This window comes from Theropithecus gelada, chromosome 1 (assembly GCF_003255815.1).
Source record: "Theropithecus gelada isolate Dixy chromosome 1, Tgel_1.0, whole genome shotgun sequence".
Taxonomy (NCBI): domain Eukaryota; kingdom Metazoa; phylum Chordata; class Mammalia; order Primates; family Cercopithecidae; genus Theropithecus; species Theropithecus gelada.
In genome coordinates, this window is record NC_037668.1 from 4,625,214 (window position 1) to 4,647,563 (window position 22,350).

Below are 22,350 nucleotides of genomic sequence, written 5' to 3' on the forward strand. Positions count from 1 at the left end.
CTCTGTTGACCAGGCTAGAATGCAGTAGCATGATTTCGGCTCACTGCCATCGCCACCTCCCAGGTTCAAGCTATTCTCCTGCCTCAGCCTCTCGAGTAGCTGGGACTACAGGTGTACACCACCACATCCAGCTAATTTTTTGTATTTTAAGTAGAGACAGGGTTTCACCATGTTGGCCAGGCTGATCTTAAACTCCTGACCTCAAGTAATCTGCCTGCCTCCACCTCCCAAAGTGCTGGGATGGGATTACAGGCACGAGTAACCATGCCCACCCAAGTTGGGACATATTAGTGAAATGTTCCAGTTATTAACATTTGTGTGCAGAAGTGATTTGTAAACACAGAGATAATAAAAGAATTCTTTGTCATTGACAAGGAATAGAACTTTTTCTTGCCTGGGCTGAACTGTTTTGTAATTAAAGTGACTCTGAAGATTGTTTTAATTTTACTTTTTTACAAGGATGTATATTTATCATAACAGATTAAAGACTTTTTTCATTTTACATGTCAAAGACTTTAGGTACAATGTAATTTAGTTCTTTGTATATGTACCTCTTATTTTTATTTAATTAGACTCTAACAAATAATACTTGATTTTTACTTAGAAGCTTAAAATGGAACCAAGAAGGACTTCCCAATTGCAAAAGGGGAGCTGAAGTTATTTCTGAGGTCATCGATCTTGGCTGTCTGCAATTTTTGATAGTGCCTTTCTTAAATTCTTTTGAAAAATGAGACAGGGTAATAGTTACTAATAATGAAACCATTAATAATGAAACCAGGTATCAGCAATGTGGTAAGATGTTCTACATTTATTAACTCAATCTTCATAGCAGCCCTGTGAGTTAAATATTATCATCCCCCTTTCACAGATTAGAAAACAGAGTCAGATAACTTGCCCAGTCACACAACTAGGAAGATGCAGATGTGGCATCTGACTACCAAGCTACATGTTCTTTCCAATATAACCTCTTATAAAGTGTAGCTTTATTAGGTTTGTTAGAATTTTTTTGTTTAGTTTTTAGTTTTTAGTTTTAAAATAAATGTTATGAGATATATCCCTGATACTAAAATGAACATCATTTACTAGTTGCTAAAATTCACTTGTTAGAAAATAGAGGCCGGCGCCGTGGCTCACACCTTTAATCTCAGTGCTTTGGGAGGCCGAGGTGGGCGGATCATTTGCGGTCAGGAGTTGGAGACCAGCTTGGCCAACATGGTGAAACTCCATCTCTACTAAAAATACAAAAATTAGCTGGGCATGGTGGCATGTGCCTGTAATCCCAGCTACTTCGGAGGCTGAGGCAGGAGAATCGCTTGAACCCGGGAGGCAGAGATTGCAGTGAGCCGAAACTGCACCATTGCTCTCCAGCCTGGGCAACAAAAGCGAAACTCTGTCTCAAAATAAATAAATAAATAAATAGGCCAGGTGTAGTGGCTCACGCCTGTAATCCTAGCACTTTGGGAGACTGAGGTGGATGGGTCACCTGAGATCAGGAGTTCAAGACGAGCCTTGCCAACATGGTGAAACCCCGTCTCTACTAAAATACAAAAATTAGCCATGTATGATGGCGGGTACCTGTAATCCCAGCTACTCAGAGGCTGAGACTGGAGAATTACTTGAACGTGGAAGACGGTGGTTGCAGTGAGCCGAAATCACCCCACTGCATTCCAGCCTGGGCAACTAAGACTCCGTTTCAAAAAAAGAAAATTAGCAATTAGAGCTGAGGTTACATTGAAGATGTTTTACTGCGCTTTAAAAGGCTTGTGCAGCATGTCTTGGAACACAATCTAACAACAAAGTGAAGTATGCATTTTATACATGTTCACTTAAAAGCAGTAGCTCTGGAAGGAATCACTTCTTTTTTTGTGTGGCCCCTGAAATTTAGTAAGAGTGATAAATTACTGGAGGATGTGTGAACTGGTCATGTTGTGATTCATTTTCCTTAAGAGTGGCAATTTGGAAATAAAAAGTGGAAAGAGAAATATTTGTTCTACTTTGGAAATTATAAAGTATATCTTAACCGTACACACTGGTCAGAAGGCCCTTCCAAGATTGTACAGCAGTCTAACTTCTATCTTTATGTGTTTTATGAGAATTAGTCTTGTAGAAAGGATTGAGCTTGTGCCATGCAATTTGCCATTTAACATACTTTGGAACATGCAGATTCTCAGAGAAATGTGAACTTATTAAGTCAGATAAATTCAGTTTGTAGTAGCCTAGCCAATTAAGATGTTTAAATAGGCCTGACACAGTGGCTTATGCCTGTAATTCCTGCACTTTGGGAGGATAAGGTGGGAGGACCGCTTGAGCCCAGGAGTTTGAGTCCAGTCTGGGCAACACAGGAAGTCCCCATTTCTACAAACAATAAAAAATAAATTAACCAGACATGGTGGCATGTATCAGTGATCCTAGCTGCTTGGGAAGCTGAGGCAGGAGAATCGCTTGAGCCCAGGAGGTTGAGGCTACAGTGAGCCATGTTTGCACCACTACACTCCAGCCTGGGTGACAGAGCAAGACCCTGTCTTAAAAAAAAAAAAATGTTTAAACATTATACTTTGAGAATTCATTTGAAAGTAAGTTTGCATATAGTTGAATTAAGTCTATTTTACTATACAAAATATAAATATTGTGATAGCTATTGTCTGTGAAGGTAGACAATTTAAAAGAAAAATTTCTCCCGTACTCCCAGCAACATTATCTCTTTGCCCAAATTTTATTTTAACCAATTGAAGAGGAATATCAGAATGTTTTATATACAGTTTTAGAAATTGATTATCTAAAACTGGGAAATCTTTTGATGGTCTAACCATTTTTCAGAGAAATGGTATTCATTATAACACAATTTTACCTGAAAAATTAGTGGCTAATTTTTTTTTTTTTTTTTGAGACAGAGTCTCACTCTGTTGCCCAGGCTGGAGTACAGTGGCATGGTCTTGGCTCACTCCAATCTTCGCCTCCTGGGTTCAAGTGATTCCCCTGCCTCAGCCTCCTGAGTAACTGGGGCTACAGGCGCTCACCACCATGCCCAGCTAATGTTTTGTATTTCAGTAGAGACAGTGTTTCACCATGTTGGCCAGGATGGTCTCCATCTCCTGACTTCGTGATCCGCCCACCTCAGCCTCCCAAAGTGCTAGGATTACAGGCGTGCACCACCGCGACCAGCCCTAGCGGCTAATTCTTTCTGAGATTTTCTAGGATGTTTGTTTGTAAACATGTCTGGAGGAAATATGAAAAATTGATCTTTGTGAGTGGTAGTGAAATCAATAATTAAAGTGAATTTTATTTTCTGTTGCTGCTCAGTTTGTGATTAACATCAGAAAACTTATATTTCTATTTAATTGCAACTATTTCCTTTATTAAGGCATTTGATACTATAATTGCCCTTATCTCTCACTTTATTTTTTCTTTAATTGTATCAAATTAACGATGTCTTTGGAGATTGTCTGATTGTTACCTTTGTTTTAGGCTTTCAAGATGAATCTGGAAAAACTCAGCAAGCCTGAACTCCTGACACTATTTAGTATTCTTGAAGGAGAGCTTGAAGCAAGGGACCTTGTTATAGAAGCCTTAAAGGTATGTTAAAAAAAAAAAAAAAAAGAGAGGTCATCATACATTGTGAAAGTCATTCATTGGTTGTAATTTATTTATAAGGTATTTCTGTAGTTTCCATTGAAATTGAATGGAGGACAGATACTGGGATAGGTAGCCACCTACATGGTGTGATATTAGGGACACTGGTGAAACCTTTGTGTTTTCAAAATACTTGCCTTAGTTTCTCGATGCAATGTCTAGACCTTGAACTTCATTCTTTTTGAGACCGAATGTCACTCTGTCACCAGGCTGGGGTACAGTGGTGCTGTCTTGGCTCACTGCAACTTCTGCCTCCTGCGTTCAAGTGCCTGCGCCAGCCTCCCGAGTGACTGGGACTACAGGCACACACCACCACGCCCAGCTAATTTTTGTATTTTTAGTAGAGACAGGGTTTCACCATGTTGGCTAGGATGGTCTTGATATCTTGACCTGGTGATCCACCCCCACCCTCGGCCTCCCAAAGTGCTGAGATCACAGGCGTGAGCCACCGCGCCCGGCAGAACTTCATTCTTTTAGTTTAGTGGCCCTTAGCTGTTTTTGAATGCTACCCCTTTTAGATTTGGTAAGACCAACTTCCTAATAAATGTATATACATCCATATATCAGAATTTGAAATATAGTTATCTGAGAGATCAAGGATCCCATGAAAACATCCATGGATTCCTTGGACCCCAGATTAAGAATTCTTACTTTTGGTAGTTTTAGCCCATTTCTAATTCTCACCACTAATTGCCTATTGTTATTCTCACTTCTTTCCCCCATTTATCGTCTGTCTCAATACCTTCATAATTAGGATAGGAGTGGGGGTGACAGCTGCCTCTAATGGAAAAATCAGAGGATGACCTTGTTTTCTCTTTTATAGTTTTACCAAGATAACGTCTCTGCTTTTCAGCCTTAGAAACTGTACAAACCTGTAGTGGTTTATATCTCTGTTTACTAATCACTGTATCCTCAGTACCCAGCTTAGTGCCAGGCATGTAGATGCTCAGTAAATGTTTGTTGAACAAATGAAATGATTGCACCATTGTGGTGTGTTACTTTAAAAGACTACCATAATACTTCTAAGTGGATGTTGTGAATTACTAAATTTTAAAGCCTCTTCTTATGTGCTCTGCAGCATACACTGCCTTCTGGTTTTAATGTTAACAGATGCTTAGATGCTTTTTGCACATGTTTTCCTAAAATATATTTTTTTCTGCATGAATCCAATTTTGGTTACTATAGGCAGTTCTGATAAGTTGAAAGAGAAGCCTGAGAAGCAAGAGCTAAAATTAAGGGAGCATTTTGATATAAGATACCATTCAGAATCAGGCACAAGTGTTGTATTTAGTCTGCATATGGTCTGTAGGTGATAAAATTATTCTGAGGCTTAACTCTGTGCAGTTTAGGTGAAATGAATAGCTTCACCAGAAGTGACACATATTTAAACAATCTATTGTTAGATAAAATAGGGGGCAGCTGGGATTAAAATTGTTTCAATCCTTTGAGAAAAGTAACTGCCATAGCATTCTTTAAACTGAATGTCATTTTATCTATGGAGTTTTGGGGATTTTTTTATTGTTATTTGTTTTGGTTCTCCAATATATCATGATTTTACTGCATTATTTGTATAGCTTTTGCTTAACAATAAACACTTGTTGGACTTTATGAACTAATATGGCAACTTACTAATTTTCTTCCTTTTAATATTGGTTCCTAAATGATGCTTAGTGGGTTGAAAAGGTTTTGGTCTTTGTTCTAAATAGCTATGATTTGTTTTTCTTTTCTGTTTTGCTTCCAATAAAAAAAAAAAAAACATCTTTTTATTTTCTCCCTAGCTTCAAAATAGATTTTTGTCTGTACATAAAATCTATTCTTTAACCTTATATCTCTAAACAAAACCATATGGCTTACTGTCACTTCTCTGGCAAGGCTTGAGTTTCTTTCGGGATATGTTGTAAAGCTCCCATAGGCTATAAGTTGACCTTACCTGTAGAGTTAGAATTGTAAAAGAGCTATATTCCTATTCCAAAATTTCTGCAAAGTGCCAGATTGCAGCTATGCTCTTCTAGAGCCCCCATAATTATGTTCTTTTTCTTCCCAGAAGCCTCCTCACTCACTCTCTGTTGCAGCCAAGACATGTTTGGCATAGAACCAGGGAAAGCCAGTAGAAAATAATTTAACAAATTATTCAGTGTCTTGTGTATTTCAAATCTAATTGTTACAGAGGGGACCTATACTATATTTGGTCCTAATTAAATTTTATTTAAAGTGGTTTTCTGATTTAGAAGGAATCATGTCAGAAAAAAAAACCTTCTTTATGAACATCTTTCCCTTTTATTACTTTAATTTCATGAATAAGAACACTAAAGGAATACCCTCTACAAAGAAAGAAAATTACATTGCTCATGAACTGTCTGGGGGAAGCAGAGAGTGGAACCATACAGTTCAGCAGGAAAGCCTCAGTTCATTAATTCCAAGCAAATCTAGTAAATGGCTTCCTACCATAGTCTGTGATTGCTCCAGAGGAGAATAAAGGAAGGTTAATCAAGGATCATTTTTAAAAACCTGAAAAACAGATTTGGCTGCTAATAAAATTTAGATTAAATAGTTTATTTCTGAATATTCCACATCAGGTATATTACATCTGCACATCTTAGATCTGATGCAAAGCTGCACTAAATGGCTTCTGTGACTAAATAGAATCCACCTTGCATTTATTGGTATCACTTTATTTTAAAGCATTCTTTAAATCATCTATACAATGATAAATGGTGAAATATTACAGCTTTCATGTGGAATTAACTTAAGGAGTCTTGAATTCCTTTTCACTGATGCCTCGATCATAAAACAGGTATAACTCTTTTAAAACTGAGGATAGAACTTTGTTGTGTTTGGCCAAAGGCTGTTGCAAAATTCCCAAAGCAAGAAGATTTACGGGCAAAAATGTTGCAGACATGACAAAGTTAGAAGTATATTTAGAGTACGAGATTATGTAATACATCATTCTATAGGTTTAACTTTGTGAGTTTTTTCAGCCACAAAGGTTAAAATGAAAAAATCTAAATGTTATGTCTGTGTTGAAACAAATAATTTACTTTCACTGAAAATATTCTTGAAAAAATAATCATAAGGATCTAATGACAGTGCCAGATACAGAAAACAAAATAAAAGTTACCATGGAAGGTGCTGTGGCTTAAGAACATCACAGCTACGATCATATAGTGGTTAGTACTCTGTGTTGTGCCTGCAGCAACCTCAGTTTGGATCCAAATTGTGGCACCAAAAATTAAAAAAAGATAACATCTCAAGTTCACTGTAAGTCCATAGTCTAACATCTGCTTTTGGTCATGGCCTTGTACTTATTATGGAAGCAGATTATTATAAAGACTGGTCTGAAATGGAAAAAGGTAAAATTGAACTTAGCAATCACCATACATTGTCCTATACTAATAAGCCTATGAAGGGAGTTTGCATTTTTTTTAAAAATCAAATATTAGCTTGCTTGATAACCGATCTTTGAAAGTCTTAAATGGACTCAAGTTGAAACATTCTTTGGCACCCATAAGCCTGGACCTAACAATTCTTTGGCCAAAAATAATCCCATTTTAATAGATGGTTTTTAGGAAGAGCTTTTAAGATTGGGATGGGTGGTTTCAATCATTGAGAAAGATCACCTGAACACATGAACATAGGCTATAACTGACAGAAGTCCAATTTCTGTCTAGTTCCCAACTGGGATATAGGGTGAAAACAGAACTTTATTTAGGTTACTGAGTTATAAGGTTTTTATATTTACATTCATGACCTTTATTATAAAACATGTTAATGAATTAATCAGTGACCATTTGTGGCCATATTTTAATGTGTTTTTTAGAGTTGGAGTGGCTTCTTTTTTTTTTTTTTTTTTGAGATGAAGTCTTGCTCTGTTGCCCAGGCTGGAGTACAATGGCATGATTTCAGTTCACTGCAGTCTCCGCTTCCTGAGTTCAAGCAATTCTCCTATCTCAGCCTCCGAGTAGCTGGGATTACAGGCATGCGCCACCATGCCCAGCTAATTTTTAAATATTTTTGTAGAGATGGGGTTTCACCGTGTTGGCCCGGCTGGTCTTGAACTCCTGACTCCTGATCCACCCGCCTCAGCCTCCCAAAGTGCTGGGATTACATGCGTGAGCCACCACACCCGGCCTGGAGTGGCTATTTTTATTCCTATGCGCTCTCTCTTTCTTCTTCTGGAGACAGAGTCTTACTCTGTCATCTAGGCTAGAGTGCAGTGGCTGGAGTGCACAGCTCAGTGCAGCCTCAACCTGCTGGGCTTCAGTAATCCTCCCACCTCAGCCTCCTGAGTAACTGGGACTACAGGGGCATGCCACTATACCTGGCTAAGTTTTGTATTTTTTGTAGAGATAGGGTTTTGCCATGTTACCCAGGCTGGTCTCGAACACCTGCTCAAGCAATTCTGCTGTCCCAGCCTCCCAAAGTGCTAGGATTACAGGCACGAGCCACCGTGCCAGCCAGTTCCTGCTCTCTCTGAGTAAAGTTTATACATGGATTCCTGGCTTTTCAAAAAAGAAACATAAAGATAATTACTAGGCACTCTTCAAAACTATCAACCAGAACATTCAATTAAGTTTAGCTGTTAGGAACGTGAGCTTTGAAGTGAGATGGACTTAGGGTTTGAGCTCTGCCACTCAATTGTAGTGTGATCTTAGACAAATTATTTTACCTTGTAAGTTTTATCTGTAAAATGTTATGGTTATTATGAGGACCAGATGAGATAGCAAATGCTAATTGAAGAGCTCAGTGCTCATTTACTGTTAGTTATTATTATTAGAACATAGGTTCAAAGTCCAGCCATCCATTTAGGGACAAAGATACATTCCATAAAGCAAGAAATACTAATAAGGCCAGGCACTGTTGCTTATGCCTATAATCCCAGCACTTTAGGAGGCCGAGGCAGGAGGCATTATGTTGCCAAGGCTAGACTCAGACTCCTAGCCTGAAGTGCTGAGAGTCTGAGTCTAGCCTTGGCAACATAATGAGACCCCCTTTTCTACAAAACAAACAAACAAACAAACAAAAAAACAGAGAGAGAGAAGAAGAAGAAAGAAATACTGATAATATGCTGTCCTTCGTAAGGAGAATGACAGTTCTTCTCAATTAAATCTTTGTTGTTATTAGTGGCGCTTGGCCATTATCTTGTTTTTCTTATTGTAATTGACAGTTTTGAGTTGACACATTCCCATCCACACACCGAAAAGCATGTATTTTGAGACAGCAAAGGTTAAGGGCGTACTCTGGGGCATGGAGCAGATGTTATAGTTCCTTCTCTTTATGATGAAAACAGGAAATACAGGGATAATGCAGAAGGCTTTGTAGCAGATCTTTTTTTTCGTTGATTTGTTTATTCTTCCATTGTTTGATTCAGCTTATTTTGTTTTTTTGAAACAGCTTCATTGAAGTATAATTGACATATGATAAACTGTATTATTTGATATGTGCAAATTGATGTTTTGATATGTATTTCCCCATGAAACCATTATCACAATCAAGATAACAAACATATCCAAAATTGCTCCCCAAAATTTTTATGCCCCTTTGTGACCTCTCCTGCCCAACTTTCCCCACTACTCCCTGCCCCTTACCCCAAACCACTGATCTGCTTTCTGTTATTAGAAATTAGTTTACTTTTTCGGAAATTTTATATAAGTGGAATCATACAGAACATACCCCATTTTTGCCTGGCTTCTGTCACTCAGCATAATTACTTTGAGATTTATTCATGTTGTTGTGTATACTGATAGCTCATTTCTTCTTTGTTACTTAATAGTGTTGGCATTATATATATATTACCACAGTTGGTTTTATCCACTTATCTGTCGATAAATATTTGTATTGTTTCTAATTTGGGACTTTAAAGTTGCTGTGAACATTCATGTACAAGACTTTGTGTGGATATATGCTTTCATTTCTTTTGAATAAATAGCTAGAAATTGAATGGCTATATCATATGATAGACGTATATTTAATTTTAAGAATCTGCCCAAGTGTTTTTCAAAGCGATTGTACCATTTTACATTCCACAGATATATCCAGTTGCTGCATATCCTCACCAAAACTTGGTATAGCCAGTCTTTTTCATTTTAGCCATGCTTATAGGTGTGTAATATCTCATTATAGTTATAATTTCCATATTGTTGGCTGTTGTTGAGTATCATTTCATGTACCTACTAATTTGTTCTCTGTATTGTGGGGTTTTTTTTTGTTTGTTTGTTTGTTTGTTTGTTTTAGAGATGGGAATGTCACTTTGTTGCCCAAGCTGGAGTGCAGTAGTGCAGTCATGGCTCACTGCAGCCTCAACCTCCTGGACTCCAGCAATCCTCCAACCTCAGCCTCCCCAGTAGCTGGAACTACAGGCACACACCACCATGCCTGGCTAAGTTTTAAAATTTTTAGTAGAAATGAGGTCTCACTATGTTGCTCAGGCTGGTCTCAAACTCCTCACCCTAAGTGATCTTCCCACCTTGGCTTCCCAAAGTGTTGGGCTTGTAGGGATAGTCACAAGCCCAGCCTATGTTGTTTTCTTTGGCGCAGTGTCTGTTAAAATCTTTTGCCCATTTTTTTAAGTTATTTGTTTTCTCGTTATTTAGTTTTGAGAGTTTCTTATATATCTGGATGCAAGTCCTTTATCAAATATATGTCTTGCAAATATTTTCTCCCAGTCTGTGACTTATTTCATTCTCTTAACTCTGTTTTTTTTACAGTTAAGATACTTAACTGTTACAGTCAATAACAATGTATTGTATACTTGAAAAATCACTAAGAGTAGATTTTAAATGATCTCACTACACAAAAATGATAAGTATGTAAGATAATACATATGTTAATTAGCTCCATTTTGCTGTTCCATAGTGTATACATATTTCAAAACATCATGTGATGCACTATAAATATTTACAATTTTTTGTCAATTAAAAAATAAATTTTAAATAAATAAAAACCCAGCCATAATCTAGACCAGGAAAAAAAAGTGCGTCTTTTGTAGACAGGAAAAAAGAAAAGATACCTAACTGTGTCTCATTTCATTCTCTTAACTGTATCTTAAGAAAAGATACTTAACCTTGTCTCATTTCATTCTCAACTATATCTTTTGAAGAGCAAAAGTTTTTCATTTCCATGAAGTCCAATTTATCAATTTTGTTTTGTTTTGTTTTTTGAAATGGAGTCTCGCTGTATCGCCAAGGCTGTAGTGCAATGACGCGATCTTGGCTCACTGCAACCTTTGGCTCCTGGGTTCAAGTGATTCTCCTGCCTCAGCCTCCCAACTAGCTGGGATTACAGGCACATGCCATCATACCCGGCTAATTTTTTGTGTCTAGTAGAGACAGGGTTTCACCATGTTGGTCAGGCTGGTCTTGGACTCCTGACCTCAGGTCATCCACCCACCTCAGCCTCCCAAAGTGCTGGGATTAGAGGCGTGAGCCCCTGCGCCCGGCCTATCAATTTTTCTTTTATGGATTTTGTTTTTAATGTTATATCTAGGAAATCTTTGCCTGTTTTTCTCCTGTTTTCTCCTGTTTTTTTTTGGTTTTTGTTGTTTTTCTTATAAGTCTCATAGTTTTAAGTTTTACACTTAGGTCTATGATATATCTTCAGTTAATGTTATGTAGTACAATGCGTGGACCCTTTTTTTGTTTTTTGTTTTTTGTTTTTTGGGTTTTTTTGCATATAGCTCTCCAGTTATTCTAGCACCAATTGCTGAGATTATCCTTCCTCTTTAGAATGGTCTTTGCATCTTCGTCAGTCAGTTATCCCTATATTCATGTGTTTATTTCTAGACCCTCTGTTCTGTTCTTTTGATCTATTTGTCTACCTTGATGCCAGTATCACACTGTTTTGATTATCGTGGCCTTGTAGTAACTTAAAATCAGTTAGTGTTAGTCCTCCAACTTATATTCTTTTTGAAACTTGTTTTTCTTATTTATGGTCCTTTGCATTTCCATATGAATAGAATCAGCTCGCCAATTTCTCTAAAAATCTTGTTGGGATTTTGATTGGGATTGTATTTAATCTAGAGATCAATTTGGGGAGAATTCATATCTTAACATTGTGTTTTTCGATCCATGAATATGCTATATCTCATCATTTATTTAGGTTGTCTTTAATTTCTCTCAGCAGTGCTTTGTAGCTTTTAGTGTATAACTTTTTCACATTTTTTTGTCAGATTTACCCTTAAGTGTTTCATGCTTTTGATGATACTGTAAATGGTATTGGGTTTTGTTGTTGTTGTTTTGGTTTGGTTTGTTTTCTTGAGACAGGGTCTCACTGTCACCCAGGCTGAGTACAGTGGCGTGATCATGGCTCACTGCAGCCTCAAGTCTCCATGCTCAAGTGATCCTCCTGCCTTAGCCTCCCAAGTAGCTGGGACTACAGACACACACCACCATGCCCAGGTAAATTTTTTTTTTTTTAGAGAGATAGGATCCCACTATGTTGCCTAAGTTGGTCTCGAACTCCTGGACCCAAGTGATCTTCCCATCTCAGCCTCCCAAAGTGCTGGGATTACAAGCATGAGCCACTGCACCCAGCCAGTATTGTTTGTTAAATGTTAATTTCTGATTGTTTATTGCTGTTTTACAGAAATAAAATTGGCCAGGTGGGGTGGCTTACACCTGTAATCCCAGCACTTTGGGAGGCTGAGGCAGGCAGATCACCCGAGGTCAGGAGTTCAAGACTAGCCTGGTTAACATGATGAAACCCCATCTCTACTAAAAGTACAAAAACTAGCCGGGCGAGGTGGCACATGCCTGTAGTCCCAGCCACTCAGGAGGCTGAGATAGGAGAATCATTTGAACCTGGGAGGCAAAGCTTGCAGTGAGCTGAGATCATACCACCACACTCCAGCCTGGGTGGGAGAGCAAGACTCCGTCCCCTCCAAAAAAGAAACAAAATTGATTTTTGTATACATTGATTTTATATCCTGCAACCATGCCAATAAACTCACTTATTAATTCTAGTAGCTTTTAAAATAAATTCCATGGGGGCCTGCCACAGTAGCTCATGCCTATAATCCCAGTATTTTGGGGCCTAGGTAAGTGGATCATTGGAGTCCAGGAGTTCAAGACCAGAATGGGCAACATGGTGAAACCCCTTGTCAAAAAAAAAAAAAAAAATCAGCTAGGGGTGGTAGCCTGCATCTGTAGCCCCAGCTACTAGGGAGGCTGAGGTAGGAGACTTGATTGAATCAGTGAGATTGAGACTGCAATGAGTTATATATAATTGCACCACTGCACTGCAGCTTGGGAGACAGCATAAGACCCTGGTTCAATCAATAATCAGTCAGTCATTTTCATTGGATTTTCTACAGACAATTATGTCTGCAAATAAGGACAGTTTTACTTATTTCTTTCTAATCTGGATGCCGTGTGTGTGTGTGTGTGTGTGTGTGTGTGTGTGTCTGTCTGTCTGTCTGTCTCTCTGTCTTACTACATTGACTAGAACCTCTAGTACAATGTCAGGTAGAAATGATGGGGGTATCTGTGTCTTCTTCCCAGAAAGCATTCAGTCTGTCAGGTTGTTAGCTGTAGGTTTTTCGCAAATGCTCTTTATCAGATTGAGGAAATTTCTATTTTTAATTTGCAGGGAATTTTTATCAGGAATGGATGCTGGATTTTGTCCTGCTTTTTCTGTACCTATTAAAAGCATAAAAATTTTTATGTCCTTGTTGTGTGTCTGAAGTATTGTGTGAAAGAGAGCTTCATCCCCTTTTTTATTGACCTTCTCTGAGATCAAGTAGAGTGATGTGGGGTAGCTTTTTCAGATTTATTCTGCTGCTTTTTAGAAACTAAATTCTGTAATTTAATTTTTAAAATGTTGCTGTGCTGGGCACACTGGCTTACACCTGTAATCCCAGAACTTTAGGAGGTCAAGGCAGGAGGATCACTTGAAGCCAGGACTTGAAGACTAGCCTGGGCAATATAGCAAGACCCCATCTCTAAAGAAAAGAAAAAAGAAAAGAAAGTAAAATTTTGCTGAGTAGAGTCCAGTAATTAAATCATTTTCCCTATCACAAAACTTTTTTGTTTTGTTTTGTTTTTGAGACAGAGTCTTGCCCTTCAATGAGGTTGGAGTGCAGTGGCATGATCTTGGCTCACTGCTGCCTCTGCCTCCTGGATTCAAACAATTCTCCTGCCTCAGCCTCCTGAGTAACTGGGATTACAGTTGCCCACCACCACATCCAGCTAATTTTGTATTTTTAGGAGAGACGAGGTTTCACCATATTGGCCAGACTGGTCTCAATCTCCTGACCTCAAGTGATCTGCCCACCTCAACCTCCCAGCGTTCTGGGATTACAAGAGTGAGCCACCACACCTGGCCTCCGAATGGCAAAACTTAATAATTTAAAAATCATAAACATTTCAACAGAAGAAACAAAGAATAACTCTACTGCTTTTGTGAACTCCTCTCCTTTAAAGCAACTTTCCTTTGTCTTTTATTAGTTTTAATATTTTATTGGCTGTTTATGATCATTTTTCCAAAGACAAAAATACAAAGTGTGAATTTTTATACCTGATAGAATATTATTACCCCTTTCCCAAGAATAACAGAAATAATCTATTTGAAACAATCTTAAAGGCTCCTTTTATGGTAAACCATTTAAATTGATTTTTAGTGGATCAGTCAGGAAATAGACATCAAAATGTACCATTCCTTTAGTATTTTTCCGAAGGCATTTTTTGTCATCGTTAATCTGGGAGGACAAGAACATGCATTTTAAAGGGGATTGTGTTTATAGGTGACATCCTCTATATCTGAATGCTGCTCCAAAGTCAGTTGTTGCAGAATAAGTAAACATAGTATTGCTTCTCTGTTTTACTTTTGGGTAAAAAAATTCAGGGTTGGTTTCTTTTACTGAATTTACTAATCTTAAGACACCTATTGAGGAGAGTTGCTGTGGTCGACATGATTTTACTTAAAAATCCATTTACGAAACAACATTTTGTATAAGTTACTTCCAATTACCCCTCAAACAACCCATGATAACATAGTTATATTGATCTGGCAATTAAGTCTTCAGAAAAAGTAAATCCTGCTGGGTGCAGTGGCTCACGCCTGTAATCCCAGCACTTTGGGAGGCCGAGGCAGGCGGATCACGAGGTCAGGAGATCGAGACCATCCTGGCTGACATGGTGAAACCCCATCTCTACTAAAACTACAAAAAAATTAGCTGGACGTGGTGGCACACGCCTGTAGTCCCAGCTAGTTGGGAGGCTGAGGCAGGAGAATCACTTGAACCCAGGAGGCGGAAGTTGCAGTGAGACAGCATCACGCCACTGCACCCCAGCCTGGGCAACACAGCAAGACTCTGTCTCAAAAAAAAAAAAAAAAAGTAAATCCTTTATTAATAGCTACATGAATTGGGTGGTATATCCACATGATAGAACATTATGAAGCCATTTTATGATAAGATGCATATGAAGAATTTTTAATGACATAGTAGTGTTCCTAGGACAAAATTAAATATATCCTTTAATCTCAATTATAAGTATTTTATATATATATAATATATATATACACACACACAAACACACATATACACACACATAAAAGACTCAAGCAAATACATTGAAATTTGTAGTTTGAGTGTTAATAGTGGTTGGCCCTAGGTAGTAGAATCACATGCATATTTCAATTTTTTCTTCAGAACTTCTGCTTTATATCTTAATTACTTTTATTTCAGAAATGTTGATTTTTTTAAGTAACAATAATCTTGTACAACACATTTTTTTTTCTCAACTCTCAGTTTATTAACATTCTTGCCCAAAGAAGATACTTTAGCCTTCTATTATTCACTTTGTAGGAAAATACGTTAGAGCTAATCAGACCTACCATTAAATTCTTCTTTTTTTGTTGTTCCTGATATTAAGTTAATGTTATTTCTTTCCAACCCACCTGAAATAACTCACCTGTCTCTGCCTTAAAAACCAACCTAAATTTCCAAACTATCCAGTAAAAAGATTGCAGAGTTTGGGGGAAGAAAAAAGAAGACTGGAATAAAGATACCTTTTATTGTACCACAGTCTAAAGAGTTGTCTTTTAAACATTTTTGAAATACATTTCACATTTCACCATAATCCAGGACATATATATACACCCATATACTTATATTAACTAAAACCAAAATTTCACTAGAATTTACTTTGTGTTTTACTATACTATAATATTTGCACTATACCATACTGTACTGTAATATTTTCTGTTATACTTCATTTTTCTTTAAATGCTGATTATGACCCCACTGGACTAGTTTTATGATCCACTAATGAGCTGTGATCCAAAGTTTGAAAAACATTAGTCTAAAGCACTTCTTGTAATGTCTTAATTTGTTTTATAGTGGCAAAATTGTACTTTGTTTCATCTTGCCAGGTCCTGAGACTAGAAATAAGATTTATTTAGGTATGTTTCTTATAAAATTCTAAAAGAATTTTGCTGAGCTATGGAATCATAAGCTATTCCCAAAGTTAATTCCTTTAACAAGAACTAGCATTGTATATAGTCCTCTATAGTTTTCATAGTGTTTCTATGTGTGATATGTTGCTGAAATCTCTATACCCATGTGAAGTTGATATTCTAGATGCAGATCCTGGAGCTCATCTCTTGTAATTTAACATATTATTTTCAGATTAACTGTGCTCAGCTAAATGAACTATAGAATCTGACCATAAGAGAGAAAATATGTTTCATTACAAACTACCTGTAAAGGTGAGGAGCAACTGGCACTCTCCTATATTGTTGTCCTCAACTGGTTGAGGAGAGTTTGGAAATATCTATCAAATTTAAAAATGCAGAGCCAGGCATGGTGATACTCGCCTATAGTCCCAGCTACTTGGGAGGCTGAGGTGGGAGGATCATTTGAGGCCAGAAGTTCCAGGCTATAGTGTAAAATGATTTTGCCTGTGAATAGCTGTTGTACTTCAGCCTGGGCAACATAGCAAGACCCTACCTCTTTCTTAAAAAAATGCATGTATCTAGAAGAAATTTCATTTCTAGGAATTTCTGCTACAGATGTTCTTAAGCCTTTACAGTACAGATGTTCTTAGACCTCATCTTTACACAATAAAGTATATGTGTAAAGATACTCATTGCAGCATAATTCATAGAAACAAAATGCTAGAAACAATTTAGTGTCTCTTATTAGGGTTCTGGTCAGTAAATTATGGTATGATTGTAGAATAAAATACTGTGAAACTGTTAAAATGAAAGATCTTTATATATAATAAAGAAAGTCACAGAGCTGTGTACTAAATTCTTAAAAAAAGACAGTATTAAGTTGCCACTGGTGAAGCCAGAAATACATCTCACAAAGCCTCTTCCTTCCTTCCTTCCTTTTAGCTTGGTTCTCTTGAGAATGGTAAGAACTCCTCTAATGATCTGTTCTAGGAAGAGCATGAAATTAGTAAGAGGAAAGTGCCAGATTCAATGGTAGAGTACTCTAGCAGAAAAGAGCCAAAAGGTACAGGACAGGCTATTCATATGTGTTGGTTGTTCATAAATTGGCTATTTATTAAAAAAAGGACTGCATTCTTTTTTTTTTTTTTTTTTTTTTTTTTTGAGACGGAGTCTCGCGCTGTGTCACCCAGGCTGGAGTGCAGTGGCGGATCTCGGCTCACTGCAAGCTCCGCCTCCCAGGTTCAGGCCATTCTCCTGCCTCAGCCTCCGAGTAGCTGGGACTACAGGCGCCCGCCACCACGCCCGGCTAGTTTTTTGTATTTTTAGTAGAGACGGGGTTTCACCATGTTAGCCAGGATGGTCTCGATCTCCTGACCTCGTGATCCGCCCGCCTCGGCCTCCCAAAGTGCTGGGATTACAGGCTTGAGCCACCGCGCCCGGCCTAGGACTGCATTCTTAAGCGAGTAAATGTCTTTGCTCCATTCAGAAAAACATCAAACCCCATGTATAACAGCTAGCTCTTTTCTTTTTTTCTCTCTTTCTCTTTCTTTCTTTCTTTCCTTCTTTCTTTCTTTCTTTTTCTTTCTCTCTCTCTCTCTCTTTTCTCCTCTCTTCTCTTCTCTTCTCTTCTCTTCTCTTTTCTTCCTTTTTTGAGACAGGGTCTCACTCTGTCACCCATGCTGGAGTGCAGTGGCGTGATCTCAGCTCACTACAACCTCCGCCTTCTGGGCTCAAGTGATCCTCCCACCTCAGCCTCTTAAGTAGCTGGGACTATAGGCATGCACCACCACACCCACCTGGCTAATTTGTTGTTGTTGTACTTTTTTGTAGAGATGGGGTTTCTCCATTTTGCCCAGGCTGATCTCCAACTCCTGACCTCAAGTGATCCACCCACCTCGGCCTTCCAGAGTGCTGGGATTACAGGCACGAGCCAGCACACCAGGCCATAGCTAGCTCTTTTTTTTTTTTTTTTTTTTTTTTTTTTGAGACAGAGTCTTACTCTGTTGCCCAGGCTGGAGTGCAGTGGCATGATCCCGGCTCACTGCAACCCCTGCTTCCCAGGTTCAAGCGATTCTCCTGCCTCAGCCTTCCAAATAGCAGGAACTACAAGTGCACGCCACCACGTCCAACTAATTTTTTTGTATTTTTAGTAGAGACTGAAATACATGTTAGTAGAGACTAGAATACATGTTTGTAGAGACTAAAATACATGTTTCACCATGTTGGCCAGGATGGTCTCCATCTCTTGACCTTGTGATCTGCCTGCCTCTGCCTCCCAAAGTGCTGGGATTACAGGCATGAGCCAGTGTGCCTGACCAGCTAGCTCTTAAAAATTATTGTCTGGCATCAGCTGTTCGCTGTATAACTTTTTATCATGTCATCATTCATATTACAAATTGTGGCATTTAGGGGTTCAAGAATGAAGATGCCAGAAGAGTAAACAAATTTCTCGTTTAACTGATGTCTTCCTGTGGGTTCTGTGTTTCGTTTTGTTGTTGTTGTTGCTGTTTTAATGTTTTTGAAGAAAGGGGAAATTCAATTCATAAATCAGTACCTATTTAGAGAACATATAGTTTTCCAGCAGTTATGGAGGAGCTCAGGAAAGATTACAGCAGTGAGGAATTTCATTGCATTTATTCAGCCTGTAACTAAAACAAATAAAAAAGGGAAATAGCTTATTCCTATTTTGACTTCCTCTTATTGTATCTTCCTTGCATGTGTTAGCCTTGTGATTTGAGATTAATCAGGGGTTATTTCTAGTTGTCCCCATAAAGAGAAGAGAAGCAAAGGAAGACAAAGAGGTTGCTTCTAAAACTAAAACCCATGGTGTATCATTTAGTATTCCAGTTAGCCAGTTGTAAGAATAATTTGGAAGATAGGAGAAAACCATCTTGTATGTTTGCTGAAAATCTTTATGGAAAGGAGGCATTTATAGAATGAACTGGGAGTTTTATTATGTAAAATTGTTTTGTTAGAAAAGCATAGTAATATAACTATTCTACAAAACAGTCCTCTCACATATGCACAAGTTTGCTTATTGCAGCATTGTTTAATACAGTATTGGAAACTGTAAACAACATAAATGTTCATCACTAAGTTCCATCAATGGCTGCAAAAACTGGTGCATCCTTAGTATGGAATATTATATAATTTTTTTAATGAGAAAAAAAGCTACGTACTGACTTAAAAAGATCTCTTTCAGACAGTGAAAACAAATTGCAGAACGGTTTTACACAATAATATCTATGTAATGAGGTTTTATACACACAGACACCACACACATGTGAATGTATATATATTCTTGGAAATGGAGGCTGGGCACAGAGGATCACTTGAAACCAGAAGTTTGAGACCAGCCTGGGAAACAAAGCAAGACCCTGTCTCTACAAATAATTAAATTAAAAAACTTAAATTAGAAAAAGAAATGGTCTGGGAGGATACCTAACATACTAAGAACTTTTAGGGAGGAAAGTGAAAGGGGGTTATGGTCAGGAACAGCTTCAGCTTTATCTATATAGTTTGATTTTTTTTTTCTTTTTTTTTTTTGAGACAGAGTCTCGCTCTGTCACCCAGGCTGGAGTGCAGTGGTACCATCTCAGCTCACTGCAAGCTCCGCCTCCCGGGTTCACACCATTCTCCTGCCTCAGCCTCCTGAGTAGCTGGGACTACAGGCGCCCGCCACCACGCCCGGCTAATGTTTTGTATTTTTAGTAGAGACAAGGTTTCACCATGTTAGCCAGGATGGTCTCGATCTCCTGACCTCGTGATCCGCCCGCCTTGGCCTCCCAAAGTGCTGGGATTACAGGTGTGAGCCACCGCACCTGGCCTATAGTTTGAATTTTTATGAGAAAATATTTACTGATGATGGAATTAAAATAAAAATTTTTAAGAAATACAGTATGCACATTGGGATGTCAAGGAGACTGGATTCATTGGTAGAAATGAGTATATGATTGTATTATTTTAAGTCTCTGTTCTTACTGATTGGAAATGTCTAGAGATTTTTTTCATCCATTTAATAACACATTCTTCTTTTCTTACACCACCCTATTCTAAGAGTAATGCCACCTGTCCTCTTGATCTTATCTTTACCCTGTTTCTTCATGACCTTACTCCATCAGTTACACCTTGCCTTCTCGCTTAGTGACCCAGTTTCTTCTTTTAATACTACTACTTATCTTTGGCTAAAGCCTGTTTGAAACTTTCCATTCTATATTAAAAAAAAAAAAAAAAAGAAGAAGAAGACACTTTCTCAATCTTGCCGTCCTTCTGAGTTATCACCGTATTTCTCTTTCTCTCTTTGCACTGAAATATTTAAATGTAATTTGTACTCCTGCTTCTAGTTTCTCATTCCTCATTACTCATTTGCCTTTTGTTTCTATTACTCTAATGAATTTTACATTTTGAAGTTAAAAGTAACCTCTGATGGCCTCTTTTAATTAGATTACAGTTACCTAACTCAGCATTCAACGGCATTGACCATTCTCCTTGTTAAACTTCTTTCCTTGGCTTCTGTGATATTCTTGTCTTGGTCCTTCTCAGACTCCTTTGTGTTTTTTTCTTCCATATTCCTCTTAAATTTGATATCTTCTGTGACTAGATAAAATGTCCTTTCCTGTAGTTCCCATTGCATACTGTTCAAAATCTACTATAGCACTTTTCATAACTATATTGAAATAGCATTGTCTCTTGCCCTATAGACTTTTAAGATCCTAAAGGGTAGAAGCCGAAATGTTACTCATTTTTCTGTGGTTGTGTGTGTGTTTGTTTTGTTTTAAAATTCCCCATGGCTGGGCGCAGTGGCTCACACCTGTAATCCCAGCACTTGGGGAGGCCAAGGCGGGTGGATCACTTGAGGTCAGGAGTTCGAAACCAGCCTGGCCAAAATGGCAAAACCCTGTCTCTACTAAAATACAAAAATTAGCCAGGCACAGTGGTGCATGCCTGTAATCCCACTACTCAGAAGGCTGAGGTGGGAGAATGGCTTAAACCCGGGAGGCAGAGGTTGCAGTGAGGCAAGATTTGTGCCCCTGCACTGCAGCCCGGGCAACAGAGCAAGACTCCATCTCAAAAAAGAAAAACATAATAATAATAAAATTCCCTGTATCCTCAGTTTCTACTCCCATGCCCTTCTTGGTCTCCATAAGCAACTATTCTTATACATTTTTTATTTGTATATATTCTTGTGAAATGTATTGCCTTGTGTGTATCAATTTGCATAAATGGTATTGTGTTATCTAGCTCATTCTGTTTCTTACTTTTTATAATTACTGTGCCTTTGCAGTCCATCATGTTGCCATGTCTTCACATGATCTGTTGCCTCTATCTGCTGTGTCATACTCCATAGTATACACTTATTTTACTGAGTCTCCTATGTGGCTTTTTTTTTTTTTAAAGAGACGGGGTCTTGCCATGTTGCCCAGGCTAGTCCTGAACTCCTGGGCTCAGGCAATCCTTCCGTCTTGGCCCCCCAAAATGCTGGTATTGCAGGCGTGAGCCACCATACCTGGCCTCCTGTGTGACTTCAGGTCTACACCTAGCATAGCACAGTGGTATGTAGGATATGTTAGCTGAATGAATAATACATAAACAGATGTTTCCTGATACTTTGTTCTTAGCCCTGTCACATCGTAACCTATTTACTCTTTTCCTCAGTGGATGATTTCATCTGTTTTATTGGTTTCTATGGGTTGTTAACACCCAGATTTGTTATTTTCTTATACCTAGACCTATATATCCAAGTGCCTTTTTGACATATGAACCTAAATATCCCATATCACAGTCTCTGCATCCTTCCCTAAAAGCCTGTGTGTTCTGCCTTTGTTCTCTGTTTTGGTTAAGGGTATCACCAACCATCCACTCACCCAACCTAAATACTTCAAAGTATCTGTGTGTCTTCCCTTTTCATGTCTAACCAGGTGCCAAAACCTGTAGGCTCTTCCTCCAGAATACCCCTTAAATGTGGTATCTCTTTCCCTCTTATATTTTGACTTTAGATCCAAATGGTGTCTGGATCCAGCCTCCTATCTGACACTCAGCTACTCATCTTATATCCTAGATCTGTAGCCTAACCATCGTTAGTATCAAGTTGATCTTGTCATTTTTCTCTTTGAAAACTTCTCGTGACTCCTTGCTGCCTAGAAAATTAAGCTTTAAAGACATTACATTCAAGATATTTACAGACTGGCTGGAACCTAGTCTCATTTCCTGCCAGTCTACTAGCTATAAATCTGACCTCTGTAGCCAAATTATGCATTTTCATTCTTCCATAACCTTGCTTGAACTGTTCCCTTGCTTGGAATACCATTTTCCTTTCCTTCTTCTTCACAC

General features: G+C 38.2%; 1 protein-coding gene across 4 annotated transcripts in view; it reads left to right on the forward strand.

Moving 5' to 3' along the window:
• Positions 1-22,350, forward strand: part of CTTNBP2NL (CTTNBP2 N-terminal like) — a 68,295-nt gene that overhangs the window by 16,907 nt on the left and 29,038 nt on the right. For all 4 annotated transcript variants that reach the window (XM_025405769.1, XM_025405749.1, XM_025405777.1 and 1 more), the window contains exon 3: positions 3,466-3,573. In XM_025405769.1, the coding sequence (XP_025261554.1) occupies positions 3,475-3,573 (99 nt within the window). In that variant the 5' untranslated portion in view covers positions 3,466-3,474. The remainder of the gene's footprint in view (positions 1-3,465; positions 3,574-22,350) is intronic.